The sequence below is a fragment of the Pieris rapae genome, chromosome Z, assembly GCF_905147795.1.
Source record: "Pieris rapae chromosome Z, ilPieRapa1.1, whole genome shotgun sequence".
In the NCBI taxonomy this organism is placed as follows: domain Eukaryota; kingdom Metazoa; phylum Arthropoda; class Insecta; order Lepidoptera; family Pieridae; genus Pieris; species Pieris rapae.
Window position 1 is genome coordinate 9228844 of NC_059534.1, and position 12673 is coordinate 9241516.

Sequence of the window (12673 nt, forward strand, 5' to 3'; positions counted from 1 at the left end):
TTGTATAAATTTAATTAGTCTCATCAAATATACCGCGGTTTGGTGCATTTTTGAATAGAATTTTATTGTATTCTTTAGTACCTGAAAAATAGTCCCTTTAATTCTATGTAAGCTTATACTAAGTTTTAAAATTTACTTAAAGTTGAAACTGGAATATGTTTTTTAATTAATATCCCATCTTGTTTCAGATAAAGTAAGTGGAAGCTGGGCTACTGCGGGAAAGCCCCGTCAACTATAAAAGGACAATTAACTAACAGTGGCACAGTGTTTTCATAAATCCCAACCACAAACGACGTTGTAACGACACTTCGATGATAACACGAATAAATAGTTTTCGTACATTTTGTTAATCATTTTGATAATAAAGCACGTGCAATTATGTTTCTGTGTATCTTGGAAAGCTTGTAAGTATCAAAGAACGTATCTCGTAATGAGGCTTCGTATGTATTTTGAAGAAATAACGCGGAAGTACTAAAGAACCATCTTTGATATTTGACTTCGTACTGGTTGGTTAGAAATGCTTTGTTAATGCGTCGAGCTGTTGACTGTTCAGGAACTAAAAATTGTATCACAATCATTGCTCAGTATTTTTATAGAATTAAGAATATTGTGGATGTAATATTATCCAAATTATTTATAGAAAACTAAATTGAAAGGTCTTGTGGAGTTGATTAGAGAAATATTGTAAATTAATTAGGAAAAGCCTGATAAGTATCATCCTATGTTTTTGTTCTTCCATATAATTTTGTCGTAAGGTGTATAATTTTTTAATTGTTAAAATCCCCGTGTAAGACGTATTATTTTTGTTGAATTGTGTAAACAATCGTCGACTTTCATGTTGTTGTCTTTGTATATAAGTAAAGTTATGTAGATTTTCTATTTTAGTTTCACATTAAATGTACAAAGTAATTAATGCTTTTGATGCAGTTTGCACTTTGATGCAGTTTCGTGGCATCTGAACGAATTTTATAAATATTGTTAAAAGTATTATTAGATTACATGTATATATATTTTACTGGCAACGTTCTTTTCGGTGTTAAGCCTATACATGGCTTTACGATAAGCTATGAATAATGCAGGTTTTATATTAGATTCCAATGCATTTACGTAATCAGTCAAAATTCATATATTTATAAATGTAAGATCACAATCTCCTTAGTTAATTCCCTTAGTGCAATTTATTTTAAAATACACTTAAAATCGCTTATAAATTATTTATGACCAAAAGCTGCATATAGAATTATGAAGTCCAGTTAAATTGTACATAGCAAAGCTAATATTATTCAGAGAATGCACTAAACCTCATATGACTGTTTAAAGGGTCAGTGTTCAGTAGTTAAATATACCGTCACTCGAAGAGCTTCACTGTATCTTTAAAACACAGAAAATTCATAAGCGAACTGAGTCTCAAACTACGAAATGCTATTCAACTAATTGAGGCTTATAGTACGTTTCTGAACAAGACTGTGTTTATCTTACTTATGTATTAATGTAATTTACAATTTCATACATGATAAGCCACAACTTTCCTTTGCTTACAGAGGAAATCCCGGAACGTTTCGAACTGAGAAGGACTTTTGTATAGGCTACATAGACTTCTCTGTTCAAAGTGAATTAAAGATTGATACAGTAATCTATAGTGTAACCGACTTTGAGTATTTAGTTTCTTTAACTAAAGTAACAACTGAACATTGCCGTTTAGTCATTGAAAATTAAAATGTAATTTAAACCACATACAAATGTCCGTCTTGACGTATTGTACGTAGGTCACATATTTACTGCAATATTTTGAGGCTTGTTATATAAGACTCAGTTTAAAAATAAATTGTGACCAAATCGAATACATTTTCTTAATATTAAATGTCCTATATAGATATTTCTAAATATGTACCTATTCATATAATTAAAATTATGTAACGATTGTAATTAAATCTTTATTTGAATGGTGTTTATTTTATTTTTATCCTTTCTATTTTTGTGGTTTCACTTACTGCTAAAAGGGCGAAGGAAAACACTGGAATCGTTTCCGACCCGAACTGTTTCCAAAAAAATACGATAACAATTGTGGTTAATCAATACAAAGATGATTAAAGATATCTTGTTTGTTTAAGTAGTATGAATACATTATTTAAAGCCGAATATGGACGATGATAAGAAACATGATTCAATAAACATTAAACCAAGATTCAGACACGTCCCTTCAATTGTTAACTAATGTAAAATGATTTAAGATTAAATAATTTTACAATTAATTTACACCAGAACGAATTTCTATGCGACTATCTGATCTATTAGCTTAGTCAAGCGCGTGAGTAATTAATTGAATTGTAAATCTAACTTAGACAAATACATTATGTGTTATCTCGGATCTATTAAATTTGGACTGCACATCAGAAAGCAGCTGATCATCTGTAGTAGCACATTAACCCTTGAAGCATTAATACATTATTTAGTTTTAGTTTTTATACATAGTAAGTTCAGATTGAGACCTCCCTAGTAAATGAAAGACCTGTGACAGGGAAACGTGGTTCCTCACTAGCTCAGTACGTAAAATTATATAAAACACAACAATGCCATTGGCATGAGATCTCAAATATTTATATATTTTTAAGATTCATTTTTACGATTTTCATGTATTTTTACTTATTTCAAGTCTACGTAATAAACATGTAAGCAAGAGAAAGTACCTAAAAGCATTAAATTATCAATAGGCCGGCAACACACTCGCAAGCCCTCTGGCATCGAGAGTGTCCATGGGCGGCGATATCACTTAACATCAGGTGAGCCTGCCGTTTGCCCCCTGTTCTATAAAAAAAATATTTTATCCATAGGTAGATATAACTTTAATGACGTTAAATGCGTTGAGAGCCTGAATGATATAACCAAATCAGTCGTCACAAAAAGATATCCTAGATGCTTGATATTGTTACATCAATTAAGGTTTTTCGCGATGAACTGGCCTTTTGATAAAATTGGCCACATTGCGATTAACGACGATTAAAATGCTTCTTAAGAGGTAAAAAATGTGAAAATAAATTCTTGAAAAGGGTCGATAGAGTGAGTAAAGTCGTCACTTGCGAGAGGGTGGCTCCCTTTACCTCTTACAATACTCAAAGACTAATAAAGGAACCGCTTTTTTCGAGTTTTAAGAGGCGCATTAGATACGGACCCTACCGAGTTAAGAGTTTCGTAATTTGGATTAATTAAAGGGATCTTAATTAATGAACTCATTGGAAATATTTCGGTAGAGATTGGAGGGAGGAACTTTGCGTTATATTAAAATTATTTTTATATATATAATGAATTATATAAGTGATTGTAGCTGTTATAAAATTAAGCACTTTTGATGGCAATATCATGTAGTAAATACATATTTTTCTATTAGTAGGCTATTTTAGAAATAGATTTGACAGTTTTTTTTTAATGTGGTATGTGTGTAATCTACGAATCTTATTGGAATAATTGTTTTTCAATTGCCACATGTTGAAGATCTTAGATTCAGACTCATTTTACTAACTACTAAGTACTAAGCGTAACCTACTCTAGAGTAACATCCAGAATCGATCAAATCTAACGAGTTTTTTTAACTATAGCAAGTAAATCGTACCAAATATCGGCAAATATTTATTTGCTATAAATCAAATCTCATAAGTATAGTTAATGAAATCGCAAACTATCGCAAGTGAATGTCTAATAAATCCATCCATAAAATAGCTATAAACTTTGATAACACAAATAGAGGCTAATATCCACCACGCTAAACCAATGCGAATACATTTGATAGTCTACCTTTATAAGCAATGATTGCTGCAATAAAATTGTTTGCTGGAATTAATTAATACTATTTATCGAATATTTTTATAAGCCATAAAATCTTTCGTCGATTCACATATTTATTTTTTTGTGTAAATTATGCTTTAATCAAAATGATTTAGTACTAAGTCAAAGATTTTATAGATTTTCAAGTCAGCGTTTTCGATTGCGCTGTGTTCTTGCTTTTTCTACTGTTACAAGGAGCTTTTCTGATTATGTGTGGATTGAATAATACACAAACCAGACTTAGAGGCCAATCAACCGCTGGACTAATCCTAGGTCTTTTCAGGTCAGTCCATCATCCAGGAGCAGATGCTAGCCGAAGACAATGGAGAGTGGAGGAAGTTGTGATGCACCACTAACACGAACATAAGACATGAAGAGTGAGACTTAAAAAGAAGTATTAACAGCAGCCTTTTTCATCCAACTGCTGACTAAACTCCTAATAAAGTACTTATGTATAGTCAAAGCCATAGACTATGTGCTAGTTAATATCGGATCAAATAGATTGTCATTAAGATATACTTTCAGATCGGCGGATTATAGGAAGGACATTCTGTTATCTTAACTTGACTCAAAAGTTTCATTGATATAAATGTAATTTTTGATCTCTTTGAGTTCTAAATTTTCTTTAATATCTCAGTTATCGTATTAAATATATACATATAATCATAAACATTATGTTTTATTTATTATCAGCCAGGCATTTGTTCTTTGTGTAACTAGTTTCTTTTCTTATTTATATATTAACTTAAAGATTTCCATTTAGGAGCTGATGTTAATTGAATCTAAAAAATCCCATTATTGCTGCGATTCGATACAAACTGTACTCAATTCTAACATTAAGTGCGTATTAATTTTAAATTATTACTTAGCCTTTGGCAATACAGGTGCACAACTAATTCGTTCAATACAAATGCAAATGTTTAATTCACACCCAGAAAAGGATTTGGTGCATTTTAATAAATTCGAGTCTTAGCGTTAAGTATATATTATATACGTTTTTAATAACATTTGGAATGTGGCATACGGAAATGATTTTGCTGACTGAGAACATTTACCCTAGACCTGAAATATTTACCCGTCTGTGTTTTATCAAACTTATACTGTCTTTAATTTACTCTTGTATATTATGGTTTGGTATTACTTCCAAGATAGATATAGAATAGTTATAGGTAAATAATATAGAAAATAAATAAAAATAAGATGGTATTAATTTTAATTAGATAAGTAAGCGTTTGGAGATGGGCCAATGTTTTACATTTGCCCATCTCCAAACGCATTATTGCATTTTCAGTTATATTTGTAGGAAATAAAAAGGCTTTTTTATTTTTTATTTTATTTATTTATTTTTATTTATTACTTCCAAGAACCGTAATTTATCTATTACATACCAGTGTATAATTTCTAAAGTTACGTTCTCAGGCTTTATACGACTACAAAGTTATATCATAGATGTCATAGATTTCTCTGGGTTGAAATTAAATATGATGTACGAAAAAAAGTTAATTCCAAATACATTAATACTAATAATCATTTTATAAGCATAAGCGAAGCCACATTTTGTAAAGGGTTAAATAATTATTATTTAAGTAACTGGAAGCCGGGTTAAAGTAGTCCCTTAACCCTCTCATTTAACCGCAGAGGTCCGAGGTCCGAGGTCCGAACGCTAGTTAATGTATCTCTGAATTTTCTAAATGTTGACTTTATATTGCTATTATTATTATTGATTTCACTATCACAGGATGTAAACAGAGCCAATGACACTCACACATCTAGAAGGCTCGCAAGTGCGTTGCCGGCCTTTTTATTATTGGCAAGCTCTTTTCTTGAAGGACTCTAAGTCGAATTGTTTAGGAAATACTTCAGTGGGCAGCTGCTTCCACAGCGCGCGGCAATATGTTTATCAAATTTGATGGAATTTGTGATGGATAGTATATATATGTTAACCCTGAGTTGTATCAGTGTTATCTCTGAAGCCGAAGCAAGTATTCCGGCTGAGTTTTACCTAACACAATCATTCACGACCATCTTCAAAAGAAATAAGAAATATTCAATACAGATCTTTCGAATTTTTGAAATCGACTTAATTTACTTCTTTTGAAAAAAATATTATCCTTTAAATAACAATTTGCATTAATTTGATTACGTAATATTATTTTAATATTGTAATATTTTATCAATACAAATAGTATAAGAATTAACTTATTCATATGACTTTAAGTGTGGCAAAATTTGCAAACTATCAATTGTACCACCATAACATTTTTGTATGGTATTTTTTCAATAAATTTTATTTTATTTTTTATTAAAGCCATTGATATGGCAGGATGATATGTAATGATGACTGTATAACAAATTTTGATGAAACCTTCATTTGTTTATATCACAACTGTTTCCCAAAGGGCGCGGCTATACATTTGCTACGGTCCTGATATACATCTTGCTTTGTTTTCTTTGATTCACCATGCCTGCTGTTCGGTAATGGGTACTTTTGTCTAGTCCTTGGCCCTTCTAGTAGCTCCTGAATTTGATTAAGGTATGTACTAGAAGGACTTCCCAACCCGACTTCACCATGGTTGCCTTGTTATATACACTACATGTTAACTGCTTTTGATTCTTCCGTTCAACATGGCTACACCATCTAGGATTCCTTTTTATCATAAGCATCCTTGCCTTTGCGTCCTATTTAATCCTCAGGGCTAGGTAAGCAGTGTGGCATCTCACATATATTTTCAATATTTTTGCCAAATCCAACATATACCCAATGTATGATTTTACTTCAAGAAGAGAGCGTACAAATTCTTAAAAGGCCGGCAACGCACTCGCGAGCGCTCTAGCATCCTGCTGCATCTAGAGTGTCCATGGGCGGCGGTATCACTTAACATCAGGTGAGCCTCCTGCCCGTTTGCCCCCTGTTCTATAAAAAAAAAATTATAAAAGGTTATTTTAGGACCTCTGCAACTACTCAAGTTACGTATGCCTCTGCCTAATTATTTGACCGGTAACTCGGCAATTATCATGTTTCGTAAATATGGAAACAAAATCGTCTCCGTTACTTAAGGGAAAATTCTATTTGGTCGGCTCTTTCAGGCTTTGGTCTTTGTGGATCCGGCTTTTTATCGAATACGAATTGATTATTCAAAAACAAATAATGTCATTTTAAATCTAATTAAAACACGCTTATTGCGACTTAATAACTGAATTAAAACAAAACCGCTTTGTGTAAAGCAAAACTTTACGTCAAAAATAATTGTTAAATAATAAAATCCTATTTACAAATTTGTAATACTCGCGTTAATATAAACATTATTCGATCATGTTTCAACTTTCAAAGTATTGATTTCACCTGACGCGTTTCCAAAATTAGACCACTATTAAACGAAATATTCAAAAATATTCAAGGGCCGGAAATCCTATGAAATCTGTTTGGAGTAATAAATAACTAAGAGGATATCGATGCATACAAAAGCGATATTACGCAATAGATGATTTATTGGGCCGCAAGGTGTGAGAGGTCAGCCCACCCTCACGTGATAGAATTTTGCGTCGGCAATTTTCTCCCTTACTTTGAATATTTGAGGCGTTTTGTTTTTATACGTGTCGAAAATATAATATGGTTATCAGTTTACCTCACAGCAGACGCCTTTACCTGTATTTTTACGTTATAAACGTGAAACGTCACTTGTTTGCACGTAGTCGTAATTGTGACGAATCGTAGGTCCTGTAAAATAATTCGCGTTTCAAAAGTGGTTACAACAAACATATTATACATTCGCACGTATGACAGGTAACATTTTGAATATAGAACATTATTCGAACAATGTGCAGCCTGTACACAAAACAAACTATTTCAGAAATGGTCCGAACTTTAAAAATAATTCATTTATATTTCAGAGGTCTATTACGGCACATCTGTCAATTACAGCGAGCAATTCCACATGGTCCAGGCATTTCCTAAATTTTTAATGAAACGTCAAGCCATAGCTTATTCAGGATAGGCCCACCGGATCCGATCAAGATTTGTCTCATTAATATTTCTCGAATCAAATAACGAAGTTCGAAATACTTTCACGACTGAGCCGGGAGAGATTCCTGAGTGATCGGAAGTTAAGGCAAGATTTGAGCTTGTGATTTTCAAAACAATTTTCATTTGTGATTTTATTTATTTTATTATTCTTTATTACTCAACATGTCATATGGTACATGGTGTAATGTTTGCAGCTCCTTACAAACTCTGCGTAAAAACTTAGCGATTAAAAAGAGTGGCGGAGAATTTATTGCCAGTTCTTCTCTTCCGTTCTACGCTCTTGATTTGAGAACTGGCAGTAAATGTAAAATTGGAATCATTTAATGTAAATTTCTTTTTTTTTTCACGTTCATAAGTGTACATTATGTTACCTGATGAATAAATGATTTTTGATTTGATTTGATTTATTTATTTACTAGAGATCACGATGACCTAGATTTTATTTACTAACTTTGTTAAACTTCTTAAGGAAGATTGAAGAGAGTTAAATTGGTGTATGATTTGTCAATTACACTGTCTGAAGTCAAAACATTTACTGATTAAAGATCTTTAAATGCGTTTCATTTTCATGAAAAGCTATTAAATGAAAATTGCTCATCCAAAAAGTGTATGCCTCTCTTTCCCTTATTTAATATATAATTCTACTGTACGTGTGTATGTCCTGAACTCGTCTTAAGGGGCTGTACCGATTTGAATGAATTTTTTGTATGCGTTTCAGTGGCGCCCTGGATGATTTAGCAACAGTCGGTATCTAGGTTATTTATCTATACAGCAATTAAACAGCTGATATACATAAATCTTCTGGGCACGAGGTCGTAATTAAACGACTGGACTGATTTTTATGAACTTTTTTGTGTGGAGCCGAGAATGATTTACATTATTAGACATTTTTTTGTATGTAAGATATGTGTACAGGACTATGTCTGTCAGATCCACTAGTAGATATATACAGATATTGGATTTGCCAAAAATAAAAGATATGAATTAAGCTTCTTACTCTCAATAAATGTATTGTATGTTCTGAGTATCCATTTAAAGAAATTATGAGCGCGAGTTGCAAGAACCAGATTTTGTAGATTCAACGGTTGCAAGAACGTTAAGACGGCGCCGTCTCCATGTTTACTTCTCACCAAAACGCCAACATTAATATTTTAATCTTCACATTAACAAAAATGAACAAGCCCATATAAAACATAAATCGGATCCCGCCGCGTGAACCCAGTGCCTTACGCCGAGTTGCACGGCGCATCAAACAATATTTTATTAAGAATCACAACACTAAATATGAATTACTGTGTAACGTTGCTGTCAATTTCGCGGTATAAAATTCCTGCTCGGACATGACAAAGGCAGCTGTCATCGCTCGCTGAAGGGTCTGCCATCCCAAGGGACTAAGCCCTCGACCTTAGATGGAGACACGCACGACCACACGGCCTAATCTCACCTACTCCGCACATAAGCCCATCTAATTGATAATAAAAGGAACTCGGATGCGTGCGGTTACATAACATGCTGATCGATTTTTACGACTTTGCCACTCGATCTCTTCACTCTCCACACTAAGTGTTAATTCAATTAAGGAACTTTGCAGCCAGCACATTGGTTTATAAAATCCTGTTTATGCAGTAAAGAGATACTCGGTTAGAATATACTACTATAACTTTCTATGAACTCTTAAAGTCTGTGAATCTGGTTAATATGACAAATCTATTGTATAAACGTCTTAAAAGTTGAGTTGAGTTGTTGATAAACCTTGTTTCAACATTAATGCCGATCGTTGATAAGTTGTAGCGTCTATTTATAGAGGCACTGATATATTAAATCTTTATTCAATTCCTAATCCAAATTCATATAACATTAGTCAAGTAAGCAAACACAAAAGCAGTCTGGTGCCAGTGGTATTTGAAATTCAACTTTTTTTCTATTTTCATCTTAATAACTCGGACAATATTTTTTGTTATACGTCTTATTTCCTAGTGAATGAGAATTTGTTGGGAGTTCTTGAACGTGTACAACATAATGTTATTATAATTTATGTCATACTAAGCAGGTGAAGATATACTGGGGAGTCATTCATTTTATTAAACATGTTCGCTAAGTCGATTTTGTTATTTTTTTTGTCGTTCAGACGGAGCATCGATCACACAGCGAGTGGCCGCTTTCTACCTTAGCTCTTTATTATAACTACGATTTCCGGACGCAGTTTACATCTCTGTACTCTTAAAAACGAGGTCCTTAATATATTCATTGCGTTCAGAATAGTCGCTATAAACGTCTAGTGTTCTCAAAACGTCTGTAATAATTTAATTCACCTGTTACTGCATTGCTTTGTCGAATATAAAATTTAAGGTACACAATAATTTTTCATGTCGAACCAGGCAAAAGACACATGCAGACATCGGGACTAATAATTCCATAAAGACAATACAACATTTGATGGGATGATAATAAATTTTGCGTTCTTCTAAATAAGAGAAACATTTGTGCAAAATGTGAGCGTCTGGCAATCCATTATACCATGTCGCCGGCATCGGCCACCATCGTATAAGCACTTTGTATTAAGTCAACAAATCCAAAAACCATCCAGAGGACATTTGTTTCCATGAATAATATGTAAATGTTTTAATATTGTGAACGTAAGAGTGCTTGGGCCCGAGTAGACTCCGCGATGTAAAAATAGAAGCAGCTAAATTATTGTTAATAGCTGGAATAAAATTATCTTTTGTTTGAGAATGTGTCATCGAGTTTATACAGTGGTTAGTGTAAGTCTATTAATAATAAATCCTTTATAGGTTTATAAAATTTCAAACGTTTAAGGATTAGTTTTACTTTTAAGTTTGTATTTTTTTTAGTTTTTTCCCTTACTAAGGTTGCCTGGAAGAGATCGCTTGCTGGCGATAAAGACGCCCGTTGCAAACCTTACAATTTTCATCTTTAATATTAGTTGTTTTTGTATATACTAAGTGTGAGTAAATAAATAAAATGTTACTTGTAATGTATATTATTTTTAAACGTAATACAATCAATTCGTTGTTGGCATCTTATTAATACTGTACTAAATGCGATTTTCAGTATCCTAGAAACGATTCCCGCTGAGTTAAAGAAAACTTTAACAGACAAATATTTGTTTCAGAGGAGTTGTAAGGGCTTATACCTGCAGCTAAGTTTCATCTTCGGACGTTAAGGAATACAAAACACCATACGTTCATGTGGCACAAGCTTAAAGGGTCGGCAACGCACTTGCGAGCCTTCTGGCAATGTAACCTTAGCCCTGCCCGATTGTCTCCTATTACATAAAAAGGCATTTAGTAGACTTTAATTTTAATTTAATTTGTTATTATGATTTTGGAGTAGGTCAGTTGCAAGTAATACGAAACTTACATCTCGCGAGTATGGTATCGAGACTTAGATTGTAATATTCCTTTTGTCTTTATGGATCACGAAATGTTTTGTGTACTCTGTCCCCAGGGGGCGAAGACCGCCCGCCGCGGCTTCCTTCCTACATAAAAAAACAGCCTCAAATAAAAACTGTTGTTATAAAAATGCAAGAGCAACAAAAACTTTCTCCGGGTGACAAGTGGTTTTTGTTTATGATGTACGTTGATTTGTTTGTTTATTGATGTTCCTCACACCTGATGACTTGCGGTTTGCGTGTATAATGTCGTGTTTGTTTCGTTGTACAATTTGTAGGTGAAAGGGCGTGGGTCAAGTTTGATTTTAATCTAGTACTTTTGAACTATAGATAGACAAAAACATTACATTGTAGTTAAATATACACTTTTCTTAAAGGTTGAAGTATAGTTTATATATATTCTAGGATTGCAATAAATAAAAAAATATTAAGATGACTGACTCAATCTTTGTTTAACCTGAGTGAAACTTAACCATACATTTTTTTATGTTTCAAAGAGTTTCATTTGCAACTACAACGTCTCTTACGTTCTTTTTTTTCCCACCTTTCTTGGCCTGCGCGGTTTGGGCGTCAGTCATACAAAAAAGTTAGGAAGTGCGTTATCAGATTTATTTTATTGGATTGGAGATTGGAGCGGAATTTGGAAAAGGATCATATAATTAAGTTAAAAGTACATAATTGGTTATAATTTTATATGGTTATGAAAAATTAAACTGGCTAAAATTCTATACACATCAATATTCATACGTACTTATTAAATCTAATATTATTATTATCGTTAGACTTTCAACATATTTACCAACTCTGTTAAAACACGTAATCAAATGTCAATCTCATATATTTGTGTGGCGTGTCCCTTTACTTACTTTAGTACTTACAAATTATTACTACATAGTAGTGTTGCCCAAATGCAAGACCAAGACGAGACTTAGACCAGTCTTGGTATTGGTCTTGCGTCAATACACCTGGTCTTGATCTTGGTATTGGTATTGCGCTCTCAGTCTTGGTCTTGGTCTTGATCTTGCAGCAAGAGTCTCGCAAGTCTCGCAAGACTTGCAAATACCTATTAGCCTATTGCTATTTATTCGTCACTCATGTCAAATTGTAAACATTCACTCCGAAAGCAATAAGAATTTAGAGTACCTAGCTAGGTAAATGGGCGAGAATAATAAATAAGATAGACTCGAAGCGAAACTCAATTAGAAATGACTGAAATTGAAACTCATATTTATAAGCACACAAGCCGAAGACCGACAAAGAAAAATGCGGCATTCTTTGATAGATAGAATAAATCTTTGAAAGATTAAAAAACAGAAGTATCAGAATCAAAATCAAATAGGTTTTGTGCCTACGCAAAAATAAAGTGTAGATAATTATGCAAATAATATTGTTTATGATGTTCCTTTTTTATTGGAACT

At 32.9% G+C, this 12673-nt stretch overlaps 1 protein-coding gene across 2 annotated transcripts in view; it reads left to right on the forward strand.

Moving 5' to 3' along the window:
- Nucleotides 1-1899, forward strand: part of LOC110999043 (homeobox protein caupolican) — an 83086-nt gene extending 81187 nt beyond the window's left edge. For both annotated transcript variants that reach the window (XM_022267921.2, XM_022267922.2), the window contains exon 6: nucleotides 189-1899. In XM_022267921.2, coding sequence (XP_022123613.1) covers nucleotides 189-192 — 4 coding nt within the window. In that variant the 3' untranslated portion in view covers nucleotides 193-1899. The remainder of the gene's footprint in view (nucleotides 1-188) is intronic.
- The last annotated feature ends 10774 nt before the right edge of the window (nucleotides 1900-12673 follow it).